Here is an 18,598-nt window from a genome sequence, read left to right on the forward strand (position 1 = left end):
TTTCCTCTAGCTCAGGGGTGAGGAACTTAATGCCCCTCCAGATGATGCTTAATTACAACTACCTGTAGTAGGTCACTTTCACTAGGTAGCCTTTGCTTCTACTCGGGAAACTATCCAGCACCCAAGGGAGAACCAGCCAGGGAACTCATAAGCTCCAAATGCTGCAACCTTTCTCCATCCCCTTTGCCGTTTTGTGTACATTAGGAGAAATTTGCGCTGAACCCCTGATGAATTTTCATGAGGTATAAAAATAATCACAGACTGATGTGGAAATCAGAAAGGAGAGAAACAGAAATTGACAGACTTGCTGGCTCCTAGTCCCAGGGTCTCAGAACCTTCCAAACTTAGACTGCCCTTCCTTCCTGCTCTCCTTGTCAGACCAGAGAAGTCCTGCTCACCATGGAGAGAATAGACAAAGCCACTTAATGGCCAAAGCCCACCCTCAAACTCTCCTTGCAGAACCAGCCTTTGCCTTACTCATCCTCAGGGCTTTTTTTCAGCCGGAACTCGCTGGAACTCAGTTCTAGCCCCTCTCAGGTGGGTTCCAGCACCTGTCAGGTGAGAGCCCTTGCCATTCTAAGAGAGCGAAGGAGGAGTTCGTGGTGAGTTCTGGCACCTCTTTTTCTAGAAAAATAGCACTGTTCCACCTTCTTCTTTCCTTCCCTGTCTCCCTCTGAGGCTCAGAGGCTGTCAGTCCCAGTCTGAAATATTGCAGCCTCTCATCTGCCCCACTCTTAATTCAGCTGCAGTCCCATCCTGTCTGATTCCTAGTTGGACTTCTCGTGAGCAAGCAGCCACATCCTGCTCACTGAACGCTTTAAATGTGCACCCAAGTTGCCTCTCTTTCTCCCTGCCTCCCTCCAGGCCACATTAGGGGTTTAAAACCCCAATTAAACACTTTGCAAGGCCCCAAAATTGGTCTGCACTCTGAGCACCAAATTAGGGGGCGTGCACAGCCCTAGTCTCTAGCTCCTGGCTCAGCCCCTCCCCAACAATTGTTCAATTAAAACACATACAATGAATCAACTAAGATTTTTTTAATCAGGTGACAGTCCTAACATGGCCACACACAAATGCTTGCCAACCATTTTTATAGCCAATGGCTGGATGCAGTTTTGTGTTTTGATAGCACCATCTGGTGGCCAAATAAATTTTAAAAACATTGCAATGTTCACTTTGGAAAAAGATGCATTTGACCCTGGCTGGGATGAGGGCCCTGGGCCCTCTTTGTGTCATGGGACACCACTTCTGATCAGACTCAGCCAGCATGGAAAGCTGTCCAATGGGAGTTATAATCTAGAGAGCCACAGGCTCCCCACTTTTGATCTACACCAGTGGTTCCCTAGTAGCTAAGTGCCATTGTTGTTGTTGTTTAGTCGTTTAGTCGTGTCCGACTCTTCGTGACCCCATGGACCAGAGCACGCCAGGCACTCCTGTCTCCCACTGCCTCCTGCAGTTTGGTCAAACTCATGCTGGTAGCTTCAAGAACACTGTCCAACCATCTCGTCCTCTGTCGTCCCCTTCTCCTTGTGCTCTCCATCTTTCCCAACATCAGGGTCTTTTCCAGGGAGTCTTCTCTTCTCATGAGGTAGCCAAAGTATTGGAGCCTCAGCTTCACGATCTGTCCTTCCAGTGAGCACTCAGGGCTGATTTCCTTCAGAATGGATAGGTTTGATCTTCTTGCAGTCCATGGGACTCTCAAGAGTCTCCTCCAACACCTAAGTACCATAGACTCCCTGTTTTTCACAAGCCAAGTCACGGACCCCTTACTTTTGAAAATCATGATATCTCTGTGGTAGCTTTTGTTATTTGAATGGTGCCACAGACGCCCCTGGATGGGTTATGCAGACCCACTGGGGTCTGCAAACCACCAATTGAGAACCACTGATCTACACTATTTAGCAATGCTCCTGGGGGACAAAGAGTGATTTGTTCCTCAAAATATTATGAGCAATTTGTTCACAGATTTAAACCAGAGGGGTGGAGATGGCAGCCATCAAAAGACTTGAATTATTACTGAAACAAATTAAGCAGATATTATCTTGTGAATCACTAATTCCTTTCCTCATCTGAATCATCCTCAACCCTCGCAGACTTTTCAGTCTCTGCCCTCTCTTTACCTTCATTAACCCCCTCACTCTCCTGGCAAACTTTGATCATCGCCTCTGTTTGGTTCCCTTCAAACACCTCCTGTGAAGGAGAGCTCATCAGCCCTTCTAAACAATTGGCTACAATGCTGAACAGCTGCTGTCATCAAGAAGTTTTGCTTAACGGAGCAATTGAAATGGACCCTCCTGCAACCTACAGCCTTCAGATCTGGTCAGGGGGTCATATGCAATGCTCTCAGTCCACTTGCACAAGCACTCAAAGGAATCCAGTGCAACAGTTGCACTAGAGCAGCCTTTCTCAACCTGTGGGTCCCCAGATGTTGTTGGACTACAACTCCCATCACCCCTAGCTAGCAAGGCCAGAGCCCAGGGATGTGGGAGTTGTAGTCTGGGGACCCACAGGTTGAGAACCACTGCACTAGAGGATGGTTGTGCAACAGCTGGTTCTTGCTGTGCTGTCTGTTTCACGGCAATCTTCCGTTCTGCACGTCTGCTCTCCCTTGCACAAAAAGCATCCCGGCTGTGAAACAAGCTAAGTGACTTCAACTTAGCGCTATGTTGGATAGGACCTTCTGCCCTCCAGGGATCTGAAGAAGGTTCTCAGTCCCAACTTCCTCCCAATATACAACTTGCCTGGGACAACTACAGGAGGTGTGGTTTGTAATTTTGTGTATGTCTGTCTCAAAATCATGGATTTTTGGCATGTATTATCACCGGCACAGGATTTGAAATGGTCATTCCTTTAAAGCAGGGGTGGAGAAACTATGGCACAGCAGAAGTTGGACCACAGTTCCCATCATTTCCAACCATTGGCTGCGCTGGCTGTGGCTGATGGTAAGACACCAGGTTAGCCAGCCCTCACTTGAAAAACATATTGAGTGGCTGAATCCCGCTTGCTCACAGCTTCACGATCAACAGGAAGTCCTGGGTCCATTAATTTCATTTGGTCCACTCTAAGTAAAACTTAGGGACGCGGGTGGCACTGTGAGTTAAACCACAGAGCCTAGGACTTGCCAATCAGAAGGTCAGTGGTTCGAATCCCCACGACGGGGTGAGCTCCTGTTGCTCGGTCCCAGCTCCTGCCAACCTAGCAGTTCGAAAGCACGTCAAAGTGCAAGTAGATAAATAGGTACCGCTCCAGCGGGAAAGTAAACGGCGTTTCCGTGTGCTGCTCTGGTTGGCCAGAAGCGGCTTAGTTATGCTGGCCACATGACCCAGAAGCTGTACGCCGGCTCCCTCGGCCAATAAAGCGAGATGAGCGCCGCAACCCCAGAGTCGGCCATGACTGGACCTAATGGTCAGGGGTCCCTTTACCTTTACCTTAAGTAAAACTTAGTTGAATGCCACACAATCCTTTTTAAGCTTCTAAAGAAGACCTTCTGGCTCATCTCTCATTCAGAAACCTGAAATTTCTAGCCATTCATTATTATATTTCTAGCAACACATTAGTCCTATCAGGAGCTGGATATTTATCTCGAATCGATGTGCCCAGGAATACATTTGTATTCAATCAGATTTCAAACTGCCTTGAGATTGTATTAGGATTATTCTATGTTCCTAGGATATAAAGGATGGTATTCAATGCGAGTCCAAACGAAGAAACCCCACTGATCTAAATGGACATAACTAAGTTAGGTTCATTCATTTCAGTTGGCCTACTCTGAATAGGACTTAATTAAATGCAACCCCAAAAGTATTTCAGCTAAGGAGGGGAAACGTTACTCCCAACTTCTATATATACATTCATGGTCACCCACATGACATATGAATTAGCTTAACACTCAGCAAAAATTTTAGAATAATAGAATAATAGATATGTCGTGCCAATACCATACATTTAAAATATGCTTATACCACATTCACAACCATGGAGAATCTTGGGAACTGTGGCTTATTAAGCAGGAACTGTAGCTCTGTGACATCATCAGTGGCAAAGCTGCATGCTCCACTACCAGGGGCGGAGAGCAGGTGGGGGCGTGGCTGGTGTCCACCGGGGGTGTGGCACACATCCTGGGGGTGTGACACGCCACCCGCGAGGGTGTGGCGCACGTTCTGGGGGCATAGCACCCAGCATGTGGGGGGCATGGCGTGTGTAGTGGGGGCGCCGTGATGGCACCCTACCAGAATAGTGGTGCCAGGGGCGGTCTGCTCCCTTCACACCCCCGTTCCTCCGCCAGTGGACATCATCACCCTTAACAAACTAGTTCCCAGAATTCTTTTGGGGAAGCCATGATTGTTAAAGTGGTACATGAGTGCTTTAAATACCATACATAGTATGGATATGACAATTAGATAGATAGATGATAGATAGATGATAGATAGATAGATAGATAGATAGATAGATAGATGATAGATAGATAGATAGATAGATGATAGATAGATAGATAGATAGATAGATAGATAGATAGATAGATAGATAGATAGATAGATAGATGATAGATAGATGATAGATGATAGATGATAGATAGATGGATGATAGATAGATAGAGAGAGAGAGAGAGAGATGGTAGATAGATCTTTGGCCTTTAAAGGCCACATTCCTAGACCTAATTTCCCGAGAGTAAGCTGCATTGAACTCAGCTAACTTAATTTTCACTGGACATGTAGAGAATTGCACTGTAAAAACAGCATTTGAGCGCAGAAGCAATACACAACTTCATTTTTGAAGTTTTGCAAAGCTTTTTTTGCCCAAACGCGCCCTCTTGTGGACTCTGAAGATATCTAACAAGCTTTAAGCAAGTGAGCTGATTCTATTGTTTTTGCTGCAAAGGACTTATAGCGGCTACCCTCTGTGGCAGCCATTATTTCTCAACAAACATGCCCTGGATTATGCTGTAAGGCAGCATTCACCAGTCTGGTGCTCTCTGGATGTTTTGGACTACAACATCCATTGGCTGTGCTAGCAGGGGCTAATGGGAACTGTTTGTCCAAAACTGTCTGGAGGGCACCCTGTTGGTGAAGCCTGCTTTAAGGCATGCTTGATTTCAGGGCTGGGGAACTTGTGGCCCTGCATATGTGCTAGGACTCCAAATCCCATCATCCCTGACCATTGGCCGTGCTGTATGTGGATGATGGGAGTTAGAGTTTCACATCTGGAGTGTGGGAAATAATCTCGCAGCCTAAATAAAATTTCAAGTGTTGCTAGATAAGCAAAGGGTTAAGGCACATGGAGTTCCCCTGTAAATTCCTAGAGAGGACACTCTGTGAGGTCATATCCCCTGCTCCTCCTGGTGGAAAAGGTAAGGAAAATAATCCTTACTACTTCCTTTCTCCTCAGACCCCAGTCTCTTTTTCACCATGCTTCTGAGGCGGACAGACACCTGTCTGGTCTCTGCTTCAATTGCAGACTTCATTTTGAACTGAAATATGCATTTCGTAATCTAGAAGTAGAATTTTCCTGCCTTGCTTTCATTACTGTTACCGCTTGAATCAAGTGTGAGACTTTATCTAAGCAAACACCATTTTTATGCTTAATTTACAGACTGGTTCTTTTAATTAATAACCTGGATAAATTGCCATAAGGCTACACAGCCTCATCCCAAAGTTTCCACTTTAATGCTGCAAGGGATGGTATTTAAAACTCTGCTAATTGTTGTAAGTTTAAATGTTCTGCTCACATACTTGAGTCATAGGGAGGATAAATTGTAAAATATATCCTATCCTGCCTATAAATTCCACCTAACGTGGAGGTTGACAGGTTGCCCAGCCTTCCACTATTTAAAAATATTTATATTTCAGCCCTGGGTGAAACTGTTTCTCAGGTTAGAAGGAGGAACCAGCCTGTGGTACAGAACTTCTGTTACGGGAAATGCAACACTAGATCTAATTTTATACAAAATTATTTCCCAACAAAGGAAGTTATGGGATCCAAAACACCACTCTGTACAGTCCAACTGTTTCACCTCTTACCTTTGCCACCCAGTACTCCTACGATGGAGGGCAGAATATTATTAGTAAGGCTGTTTGTCTCCCCACCATCCGAGATCAAGTGGGTGGTGACCATTCAGAGAAGGGGTAAGGAACCTTTTCTGGCCATTAGGCCAGATCCTTATCTCCCACCAATGGAGGGCCAAGTTTAACAGGTGGGAACACCCCTCTGTCAACTGCCTGACATCACGGTGACATCAGATGATGCTGTGCTTTGAAGCCCCAACTGTTGGGCCTTCCAAGTGTGGTGTTATTTAAAAGCCCTTTTGCAAACAGCCTCACACTACATTTTGGCTGCATGTGCCTATTTAACCCAGACCCTCCAAGTCTCCCTATTTTCCAGGGACAGTCCTAAATTTACAGAAGCAGTCCAAGTTTCTGATTTGATCCTGGAATGTTCCACTTTTCCTTAGGACGTCCCTATCAGAGAAATGGGGGACAGGGGGCGGGCGGGTGTGGGGGATTCCCTGGTCCTGAATGGGGTAACTGTGCCCCTGAAGGACCAGGTGTGCAGCCTGGGAGTCATTTTGGACTCACAGCTGTCCATGGAGGCACAGGTTAATTCTGTGTCCAGGGCAGCTCTGAGAGATCTGCATTGGCTCCCAGTACGTTTCCGAGCACAATTCAAAGTGTTGGTGCTGACCTTTAAAGCCCTAAACGGCCTCGGTCCAATATACCTGAAGGAGCGTCTCCACCCCCATCGTTCAGCCTGAGATCCAGCACCGAGGGCCTTCTGGCGGTTCCCTCATTGTGAGAAGTAAGGTTACAGGGAACCAGGCAGAGGGCCTTCTCGGTAGTGGCGCCTTCCCTGTGAAACGCCCTCCCAGCAGATGTCAAAGCAATAAACAACTATTTCACTTTTAATAGTCATCTGAAGGCAGCCCTCTTTAGGGAAGTTTTTAATGTTTGATGCTGTACTGTTTTTAATATTCAGTTGGAAGCCGCCCAGAGTGGCTGGGGAGGCCCAGCCAGATGGGCGGGGTATAAATTATTATTATTATTATTATTATTATTATTATTATTATTATTATTAATGTTGGAGAGTATGGAGTTATGCAACCCCCAAGCCAAGGAGATAAGTAACTATACAGTGGTACCTCGGGTTAAGTACTTAATTCATTCCAGAGGTCCATACTTAACCTGAAGCTGTTCTTAACCTGAAGCACCAGTTTAGCTAATGGGGCCTCCTGCTGCCGCCACACCGCTGGAGCATGATTTCTGTTCTTATCCTGAAGCAAAGTTCTTAACCTGAAGCACTATTTCTGGGTTAGCAGAGTCTGTAACCTGAAGCGTATGTAACCTGAAGAGTATGTAACCCGAGGTACCACTGTACAACCTGTAGAAGACATCAGGAGGCAGCCCTGTGTAGGGAACGGTTTTATTTAATGTTTGATGTTTTATTATGTTTTTATATCTGTTGGAAGCCGCCCAGAGTGGCTGGGACAACTCAGTCAGATGGATGGGGCATAAATAATAAAATTATTGTTATTATGGAATAGAACGTCCCTATTTTCATCGGAGGAATTTTGGACGGTATGCTTAACCCCACTCATCAGCTGATGAGTAAGGGTTAAATCCTACTCCTTGCCCTAGTGTGCAGAGCCAAAGCAGACTTACAGTGATGCCAGCTGATTGTCAGGTAGTTGTGGTTCTGGCCCATGCAGGCCAGATTTCACCCCATGGTGGGCCAGGATTGGTCTCTGGGCCAGATACCCCCCAACACTGGGGCAGATAAAATGTCTCTTGCTTGCCTGGGTGGAGAAACGTTTGTGCAGAAACCTCTGGCTTTTGCGTGGCTGGAATTCAGCCTACAGGTAAGAATCAAATCTATTTCTGCCTCTGGCTCGGTCCATCACTAGCATGTTGTCCCCGGAAAGTTGCCTCTGGGGCAATTCAGCCCCCAGGCCAAAAAGAAAAAGCGCCTCATCCTTGTTTTACAGGAAGGCACAGCTGCTTTGAAATCAGGCCTTGTGTCGCTGAGCACCCTGGGTGTGACTTCTCTTTTCACCTGGAGAATAAGCGCTGCAACTTTCTAAACTGAGAGCAGGAAGGGGGCTTGCTGAGAAGCTGCCCCATCCCACTGAACAGTCTCTGGCCCCCAGCCAGCTGGGGCTTGTGGTCTCTGTGGGCTGAAATCCAGCCCATGTCAAAAGCAGCTCCTCCAACTGAGGTCAAAAGTGTGAAATGCTGGTTAGCCGTTCCCTTTTGATGGTTTCGGTTCCTGCACTTTTCTTTTGTTTTCTTTCCTTCTTTGACTCATCAAGCTGTTTCCAGCTCCTCATCCACGCCCATCGCTTTGACTACGCTTCCCTCGGCCACCTAGTCCTCGTGGACCGATCTGCCTCTGAGGCTGGCCACCTGGGCTCCATCACACAGTTTTGGAAGGGATTTTGTCCAAACGGTGAGCAAACAACCTCACCCCTCTAGGCAATGCCACCAAAGATATCAAAACAAAACTGGACAAAGTGTGGCCCTCCAGATGTGGATGGACCACGACTTGGTCAATTACAGTGGTACCTCGGGTTAAGAACTTAATTCGTTCTGGAGGTCCGTTCTTAACCTGAAACTTTTCTTAACCTGAAGCACCACTTTAGCTAATGGGGCCTCCCACTGCCGCTGCACCGCCACCACACAATTTCTGTTCTCATCCTGAAGCAAAGTTCTTAACCTGAGGTACTATTTCTGGCTTAGTGGAGTCTGTAACCTGAAGCACCTGTAACCCAAGGTACCACTGTATTGGGGTGGTGGGGACTGCGGTTCAAGAACCTCAGGAAGACCACGGGACCCCTATCCCTGCCCTAGGAACTAGGGCTGGGACGTGACCTTTTCCCTACGCAAATATCACCAAGAGAAAAAGCAGCCTCCCATAAGGTTGCGAAAACGCTGTCAATTTCACTTCCTCAGTGCAGAGGTTTCCAAGACTTGAGTCTCACCAATTCCATGCTTTTTGCCCGGGATTGTGGGCGAGTGCTGCTGCATAATGCTCAAAGAACTGCATGCAGAAGCAGCAAGGAAGAGCCATGAAACGTCCACACACACACCCTTCCGCAGCAATTATGGAGAAGTCCGCCTGCTGCAGAAGTGAAGCACATAGCTACCTTACTCCAAGAGTGGCAGTTAGGGTTGCCACCTGTCCTGTATAATACAGTGGTACCTTGGTTCTCAAACTTAATCCGTTCCAGAAGTCCATTCCAAAACCAAAGCGTTCCAAAACCAAGGCTCGCTTTCCCATCGAAAGTAATGCAAAATGGATTAATCCGTTCCAGACTTTTAAAAGCAACCGCTAAAACGGCAATTTCAATTGATTTTTACTATCTAATGAGACCTCTGATCCATAAAATGAAAGCAATAAACAATGTACTGCAGTCACACACGCAATCAATCAATCAATCAATCAGTAGCTGAACTGGGTTCCAAACAGTCGCAAAAAACAAATAAAAAGTGCCGCAAAAACAGAAACACAAAATAAATAGCAATAACAGGCAGACCTCAGTGTAATGCTCAAAATGGAAGTGTAACACTCAAAACAGAAGTGTGGCACTCAAATCTGAAGTGTAACACTCAAAACAGAGCATGTTCAGCTTTCGAAGAAAGTTCGCAAACCGGAACACTTGCTTCTGGGTTTGCAGTGTTTGAGTTCCAAGTTGTTTGAGGACCAAGGCATTTGAGAACCAAGGTACCACTGTACAGAATTGTCCTGTATTTCAATGTAAAATGCTTTGTCCACTATTGATACAGTTCTGTCCTGTATTTCAGATCTTCCTTCCCTCCCTCCCTCCCTCTCTCTCTGCACCAAGTTAGGGATCCTCTCCAACTGCATGTGCTTGAAAGGGTGTGTGAAAGGTAATGTATTTAAGCTCTGGGTAGCCAAGCACAGACAGATTTATAGATTTGTGTATATGTGTGTGTGAATGTGCATGTGTGACAAATTCCAGAGGGGCCATCCTGTTAGGCTGCAAGAGATTGTAATGGATCGCTTTGAAGTCACTTCAGCAGCAGATTGGAGGAGGAATTGCCCCCCAACCACCCCGCCCTGCCCTATCATTAATTTTGCCAGAACAAAGATGGCAACCCTACAGTTTCACAGACACAAGTCACCCAATACAGGGGCCTGGGATCTTCTTCCTGCAAAGCCATGCAGGGGAGAGAGAGGGAGGGGGAGAGAGAGAGAGAGAGAGAGAGAGAGAGAGAGAGAGAGATTTGAGAACTTCTTCTCCAATCTGAAGTGAGATCAGAGGGCTTGTTAGTGACACCTCTGCCTCCTTTTTAAAATTAGTTTCTATTAAAGATTGTCATGTTGCAAAACAAGCAAATAAACAAGGGAAAGTACATATAGCGTCTCTTCTTTCTTTCTTTCTTTCTTTCTTTCTTTCTTTCTTTCTTTCTTTCTTTCTCCAAACCTTTATTGGGCATTACAGAAATAGACCATCTTAAGGCATCCATATACAGTCATAACTCGGGTTACAGACACTTCAGGTTGCGCGTTTTCAGGTTGCACACCGCGCCGAACCCGGAAGTACCAGAACGGGTTACTTCCATGCACTTGCGCATGCGCAGAAGCACTAAATCGCGTGAATGAATAAATAACGGAAAGATGAGTAAACACCCCACAAGCAAATCAGGATGAATGTTCATAGACATATAAGTGCACCCGTGAACAAATCAGAATGAATGCGCAATGAAGACCAGATATCATCTAACCTCTGAGTAAGCTTTGTGGAAGCAAATGAGGACAAAGCTCAGTAAAGACAAGAGGTCTATGGTGTGTGTGTGACACTCTACCCACTAGTCAATGCTACCTCTTCCAGCATTCCTGGCACCACACTTGTTGACCAGTGGCCTCCTTCGCCACACAAGGAAGCAAAATAGGAAATACTGCCTAAATATTCAGCAGCGCTTTGTCTTGATGCTTAGGGAGACCCACTTAAGACACAGACAGGAGGGGTGATGGAATGAAATGAAATAGACTTACCAGAGTTCCTTCTGCGATTTTTGAACAATTGAAACAGGGAAACAGAAGAGTATCTCTCTCTGTCAGAAGCCTCCTAGCAGGTAGCAAGAGTCAAGCTATCAGGACTTTCTCACACGGCTCTTCGTGGCTAATTGCGATGGGGAGGATATCTTTCCCTAAACATTTCCCCCCTTTCTTTAATTATTATTATTTTATATATATATATATATATATATATATATATATATATATATATATATCAGTCCAGGCAAACTATTCAGGCAGGACTATCTCTCTGTTGCTTCCTCCTATCACGCTCCGTATTGTTGTGCTCTTTTGCTCTTAATTTCAAAACCCTCCACAGATGCATTCATGGTTACCATAGGAACTAATGAAAACCAAATTAAACTGTAAAGGGGTGTGTGAAGAGACAGACAAATAAAAATAATAAGACCTCCCAGCTGTGAGTGAATCAACCGAAGAAGCAAAAAAAAGGTGATAATTTGCTTGCAGCAGGGCAGGGAGGGAAAGATGGAGAGAGAGAGCAGATATATTATTGGTTATATAGTTCTGTTATAGGTAGGGTTCTGTTTAGGGAAGTGCAAGGAAGCTGTGTCTCAGCTGTGACTGTGGAATTGACATACCTTCCAAGTGCCCTGGGGGGGGAAATACGGGACATCCTATTTTTTTCTTGCAAGAGCTCAGTGGCCATTTTGGGTGCCTTAAACTTTTGCACTCTCACCCCCCAAAAAGTGCTTTTTCTGAGCCGAGATCTCATGCAGTGTGTTTTTGGGCTCTGCAAGAGATCGGGGGGGGGGGCTGCAAAAAATGCTTTCTTGGGACGAGAGCAAAGTGCAGGCCATTTGACTTGCCTGGGAGAACGTCCCAGTTTGGCATTGGATGGTATGAGTTTATGGCCCTCACTTCCATTCCACCCACAGCTTTAGGGTGGCTGAAATATACTCGGAGTCGAGAGTGGATTTCATGCTCTTTATTCAGCTCATAGTGGTGAGGAGGAATGGAAGTTCCCCCAGAATGTCTGCTTTATATACATTATTTACACAATGAGCCCCATGTGATTGGCTAATTCCGGGATTCACCTGTAGGCCAATCAGGTTGCAGATTCACTTCCACCTGGAGCTGGATTGGGTGGCTCCTGTGGACCAATCAGACTGCTCTAGGACCAATCAGACTGCTGCCTTTTGGATCCTGTTCAACTCAGTACATAACAGTGGCTAAGATCAGCAATTGTTAGATTAGTTGTGCAATAGCCTTCTCTGTCTACAATTCTCAGAGCGGTTTCGCAATGAATTCCTCTTCCCACGGAACTCTGGGAATTGTAGTTTTTGGAGGGGAATAGGTGCCTCCTGACAACTCTCAGCACCCTCGACAAACTATTGTTCCCAGGATTTATGGGGGGGGGGGATGACTGTTTAAAGTGGTATTACAGTATAGTGCTTTAAACATGTGATGCAGATGTGATCTATTTTTGCCTAATAGTGTGTCCAATCCAGTTGCCCACACAAAACAACAACAAAACATTCCTAAGAAGCTGCTGTTAAACAGGATGGAGAACATCAGATCTTGTTGGGCTGCAACTCCCAGCAGTCACACACTGTATAGGTAATGGGCAAGGATGATGGGAGTTGTAGTCCAGCAAAACCATGAGGCCTACCAGTTCTCTACCTCCTTTATGATAGAGGTTTTTGAATTGAGCATGGGGGCAGAATTGAGACATTTCCCTGTCTCATGATTCTACAGATTGCAGTTGCCCAGTGAAATGGATTTACTTTCCCTGCTCTCATGATTCTAGATTTTGCCATCACCCAGTGAAAAAAATAGGAAGTTGCCTTATAATAGAATGGCTAGCATGAAATAGGAACTCCTTTAAAGAAAATAAAAGCCGTACCTAGCCTCTGTTTGGTTATTTTCCTCAGCACCTGACTTCATCTGTGCTAATCTATCAGACACTACAGTAGTAAACTTGAACACATCACCTAGGAAACATAGGCAGGTGTCTTATACCATTGGCCCATCTACTTTAGTATTGATCCAGGTTTGGGGCAAACAGGAAATCTCTCCCAGCCCTGCCTGGAGTTGCTGGGGGTTGTACCTGGGACCTGCAGGACCTGCAAGGAGATGCTGTGCTACTGAGCTATACCCCTTCCACACAGTAGATTTAGGACAGGCTCTGTAGTAGGACAGAAAAAAGAAAGAACTTCATGAATGGGACTCACTGTCACAAGATTGGCCTGTAGGTTTGGGACAATCTAGGCACCATGTTAATTGCATCAATGGCTCTTGAAAAGCAGCCAGATGATTTTCAAGGTCCAGTTTGCTGGCATCTCTAGTTAAAAGAACCAGGTATTTAGGTGAAGCCGGTCAGAGGAAGACAACACTGAGATAGATTGCAAAATAGCTTGACTTAGCAGAAAACATCTCTCAAACACATCCTTCCCTGCTCCAAATATAAATACAAGTAAAGCCGTCATCAGCGGGGGTGGCAGATGGAAATTGTTTTCAAATTCAAATGGCCCAAGAGAACAACATAGCTCTTTAAAGGAAAAAGAAAAAAAAAGTCAGGGCTGTGATTGAGAGGGACAACGCGGACCAATAGCCCCAAGCCAGGAATGTTATTGCTTTTTTGTTCATTGACTCATCCAGGATGTGACGAAACCAATCTCGACGCAGGAATCGCAGGAGGCATCAGACAGCGTTGCCAGCCTGTGCGTCAGCTTAATGAGGAAGAGCTGACAGTCTGTCAAACTGTCACACAGAGGGCAAATATTGTTCTTGGAGAACCAAAGCGTCAAGCGCTGTGCGGGGAGATCATAAAGAAACGGTTGACAGGACATCAATGGCAATCGACTAGATGGTGGAGGGGAAAGATGTAGCTCTGTGGATGTTGCTGAACTCATTCCCATCATCTCTGAACGTTTGGCCATAGCTGTAGCCCAACAAGATCCGGAGGCTCACAGATCCATCACTGGATGGAGAACAGGCACGGGAAGCAAGCAGAGGCGCTGACTTGTACCCAACAGCATGTGTTGTTGTTTTATTAGAAGAATTTCATTTATAGAAAGATAGAGCAGCACAAGAAAAAGTGAGTGAAAATGAAAAAGAGGGGGGAAATACTGTTACACTTCCATACATTAGTAAACAGATATGCATAAGTTTATTATCCTAATACTCACATGTGATGTCATGTGCGCATTGCGCACTGTGCACAAGACGTCACATCATTGGGAGGATGCTGAGCACAGATTTTCAATGGTTTCAATGGCCAGCAGCTCCTCCTCTCTTGTGCTCAGAAGGAGACGGCCACTGAAGCCACACTGCATTCGGCTTCACACTTAGCCTCCTCCATCCTGTCAACATTGAGGAAGATGCCTTCACCCTATAGAGGTGGTGACAGTGCAACCAGCCCAGGTACTGACAGCTGGGGATATTTGCGGGTCTCAGAACCAGACAAAGTCAAACTCAACCTTCCACAACCCCAGGACCTCCAGATATCCTTGGACTACAGCTCCCATCATCCCTGCGCAACGGCCATTGTGGCTGTAGCTCATGGGAGTTTGAGTCTTAACAACGTCAGGAAGGGACCTGGTTGGGAAAGGGTGTTCTACCTTGGTGCAGAAATTAATGAAACAAATTGCTACAACAGGGGGTTGGGAAATGCTCTCTAGGTGTGTTCTGCTTTGCAGAGGACAGTCCTCTGTGTGAAAGACTGCTAGGTCAAACTCCACCACCACACACACCCCCAGACCACTTGAGAATTGCTGAGAGTCCTGGAGTACCGATCAATGATTTTTCTGCTGGTTGCTTGGCAATTCTAATACGCTATGCTAGATGTCGTGGTCCTGAATGAAGCTGTTTCACGGACCAGGCTTTCGGAACCTCTGTTCGAGAGCGTTCCTTTCTTGTTCCCACAAAGCGAAAACTGTATGATTCCTACAGCCTACTGCCCAAGCCTCACTTCAAACGGAAAAGGGCTGAATTGGATATAATTGTTCAGAACATGAATCACCTCGGCCTTCGGAAGGGGGCTGCAGGAGGTGGAGGGTGGAGAGAGAAATAACCAGGCATACCGAGATTAAAAATAGTGCAGCGGCAGAAATGAAAACAAAACAGGGGCAGAAGGCAGCATTCCGGTTTCCCCTTCCCCGCTTGGAGTTGCCAGGAGCTGGCAGCTTCTATGGCTACATTTGGTCCATGGTGAAAGCAATTTCTCCTTCCCAGGTCTACATAGGAAGCTGCCTTATACACAGTCAGTCTCAGCGGTCCATCTAACTCGTTATTGTTAACACTGATTGGCAGTGATTGTGCACAGTTTCCAGACTTTCCCAGCCCTACCTTGTGATGCAACCAGGGATTGAACCTGGGACCCTCTGCATGCAAAGCAGATGCTCTAACCACTAAGCTACACCACCCTTCCCATCCAGACTCATGTTCTCTGGCCTCAATCCTCCCTGTGGCTCAGAGGAGGCATCATCTGGAGAAGGGGTTTCTCCAATTTTAAGACCTTCCAGGCCAAAGTATGCAGCTTTACCCAACTCATCAGACACCGAGGGCAGCCCAGGATGCAGTCCTCACCACCCCAAAGCCATAGAAGTCAACGGGTGCAAAATCAAGCAATAGCCGAACGAGAGCTCCTTGGGATGGGGGCATGTTAACGGCAGGTCCACACCAGCCAGGTTTCAGTAGACATCTCCCGGAATGAGTTCCAGTCATCACCTGTGCTGATGATCTGTCCAGGGTCCTGAAAGACCATGCTTTTTGCCTTCACTGATCCTAATCAGCCTGCTACCTTGACCCTGTCCTATCAGAAGTGACTGTGCCATAAGCAAGCCAGAAGAGCTCTGCTGGATCAGGCCAGAGGCCCATCTACTCCAAGACTCTGCTCTCACAGTGGCCAACCAGAAATGAAACTGGAGAGGGGGAAGACTGAAAGCAGGTCGTGTGCACAGCAACACTCTCCTCACCTGCAGATCCAGCACCTCGCTGCCTCTGACAGTGGGAGGAAAAAATTGTGGCTACTGGCCATTAATGTCCACGAACTTGCATTTCTAAACCCTCTTTTAAAGCCAGCCAAGCCATCTTGAACACTGCTGCTCTGAGGTCCACTTTGTGGGCTTCCCAGAGGGCATCTGGTTGGCTGCTGTGAGAATAGGATGCTGGACCTTTAGCCTGATACTGAAAGGGGATTTGGCCATCACACACACACGCAAAATGGCTCTAAGGAAAATCATGCTCCCAGATTCCACCCTTGGAGCTAGGAACCTTGTTTGCCAATGGTTTTCCATTGTTTCGGACAAGGGACCTTCCCAGCTCCCATTGGAGATGTAGGGCGTTGACCCTGGGACCTTCTGCATACAAAGGAGATGTTTTAGCCCTGAGCTATAGCCCTTCCCTGAGCTACTTTGTGTCTATCGAGGACATTGTTGAAAGCACTAGTGGCAGTTCACTTCCTTGGGCAAATAGCAGGTAGAGATGTCTGAGAATTCCAGTGAAAATTGAAAACAGAATAGAAATTGCTGCCATTCATGTGTGAATCTGTGGTCAGAAATGAAAACCAGTGTTGTTGTTTTCCCATTGTTCTGACATTTCCTTCACATCGAAATGAACTTAAGTTACGTAAATAGTTAACTCTTCAACATGTGTTGAAGAGCAGACAGCAAGGCAAATAACATAGTATTTTGTAGACACTGAACTGGAATGAACGGAGCAGAGATTGTAAGGAATACAGGTTGGAACGGACAGAGCTGCCTCCTTACAACTGTCCCGCCCCTCCAATTTCATTTCGGTTCGTATTTATATATAAACAAAGACAAAAGAAAGTAAGGCACAACCGAATGAGTAACAACCAGCCAGCTATTTCACTGGGACCACTTATATAAAGCTTCCATCAAGTCCAAGAACATAAGATCACCCGCTGTTTACCAGCTTTGCAAGCATATCGAAGAAGAAAGAGAAGCACACCTTGTAGGAAAGAGGCCATCATAAGCCTCCCAGAAAACTTATTATCACATGGGATGGCAACCAAGCAGTGTAAAGAATGAATTAGATAAAATAGTCAATTACTCACTTGATCTTCAGGCTTGCAAGCATGGTTTTGTCAATCCTGGAAAAGATGAGGGGTGGGAGGGAGAGAATGTTAAGCAGATTGTTCTTCTTGTTACTTTTATTGGTAAGATACCCCTCATTTCCTGCATTTTTTGGCTGAAAAGCAGGCCCCGTGGTGTGTATTCCGACACCACACCTACAAGGGCGGGAAATGGGGATGGGTCCTCAATTCATCATCCTAAAAATAAAAATAAAATCAAGATTTGAGGGTTGTTGTTGTTTTAAGATCCAGTTTCTAGTTCATAGAAGCAATGGGATATGAATGAAAAATATGGGAAGAACTGAAAGCAACCATCTCGCAAGCTTGATATTCGGAAGCAATGGATAGGATTTCCAAGGCTGCAGAAAGCAAGGCTTTAATGCCCTAGAAAGTCTTTTTCCCCCACTTACTCATGACTAGAGGAATGAACATTAACGATGCCCCAAAGGTAGGGTGGCCCAGTTTTCAAAACTCTTAAATCAATAGGGATGAAATCCTGCCCAGGTGTAAATCTCATTTAAATTCTGTGCTTAATTCAAAGGAAGCATCTATAGGATTGCATTGTTGCGGAGTACCCCCTACAGTTGTTTATTCAGAAAGCCATCACATAATATTCAGTTGAGTGAACTCCCAGTGGCTGTGTGTGTGTGTGTGTGTGTGTGTGTGTGTGTGTGTGTGTGTGTAGGACTGCAGTCTTAAATTAGTTAAGACAGAGTACAGGGTGGCGCTGAGGGTTAAACCACAGAGCCTAGGACTTGCCGATCAGAAGGTCAGCGGTTCAAAACCCCTCGACAGGGTGAGCTCCCGTTGCTCGGTCCCTGCTACTGCCAACCTAGCAGTTCAAAAGTACATCAAAGTGCAAGTAGATAAATAGGTACCGCTCCAGCGGGAAGGTAAACGGTGTTTCCTTGCGCTGCTCTGGTTCGCCAGAAGTGGTTTAGTCATGCTGGCCACATGACCTGGAAGCTGTACGCCGGCTCCCTCAGCCAATAAAGCGAGAAGAGCGCCGCAACCCCAGATTCGGCCACGACTGGACCTAATGGTCAGGGGTCCCTTTACCTTTACCTTTACAGGTGAATAGAAAGAAAACATTCTGGGGCAACCCAGTCAGATGGGCAACTTATAATTATTGTTGTTGTTGTTGCTGCTGCTGCTAATTCAGTCCAGTTCACATTTCAAGCCAAACTACCAAATCTGCACTTTCCAAACAGCTGTCCTTCAAACTTCTCACTTCTCCGAATTTTGCAATGCCGTTCTCCAGCCAAGTAATACAATACAAAAAAATGCATATACTGGGGTATAAAGTGTGCCTATAAATGCATATGTCTGTGCAAAATAGCAACATGCTGTATAGTAGGGAACACTGCTTTGCCCAAAACAAAAGTGTATATTAGGCAAAATGGAATACCTGCATGTGTTGATTAGTAACAATTTGCACTAGAGTATTGATGATTTTTCATGAGGACTTCTTTTTAAGGGGGAGGGGACACAGACTGATGTGGAAATGTG

At 46.0% G+C, this 18,598-nt stretch overlaps 1 protein-coding gene across 4 annotated transcripts in view; it reads right to left on the minus strand.

The window, feature by feature from the left end:
• Positions 1 to 18,598, minus strand: part of RAP1GAP2 (RAP1 GTPase activating protein 2) — a 201,174-nt gene that overhangs the window by 132,546 nt on the left and 50,030 nt on the right. For 3 of the 4 annotated variants that reach the window (XM_081172968.1, XM_081172976.1, XM_081172974.1), the window contains one exon: positions 17,072 to 17,107. In XM_081172968.1, coding sequence (XP_081029094.1) covers positions 17,072 to 17,107 — 36 coding nt within the window. Of the gene's footprint in view, positions 1 to 11,007; positions 11,128 to 17,071; positions 17,108 to 18,598 lie in introns of those variants that run through there. The other variant, XM_081172978.1, reaches the window with a different exon arrangement.

The sequence above is a fragment of the Podarcis bocagei genome (assembly GCF_964188305.1).
Source record: "Podarcis bocagei genome assembly, chromosome: 15".
Lineage (NCBI taxonomy): Eukaryota > Metazoa > Chordata > Lepidosauria > Squamata > Lacertidae > Podarcis > Podarcis bocagei.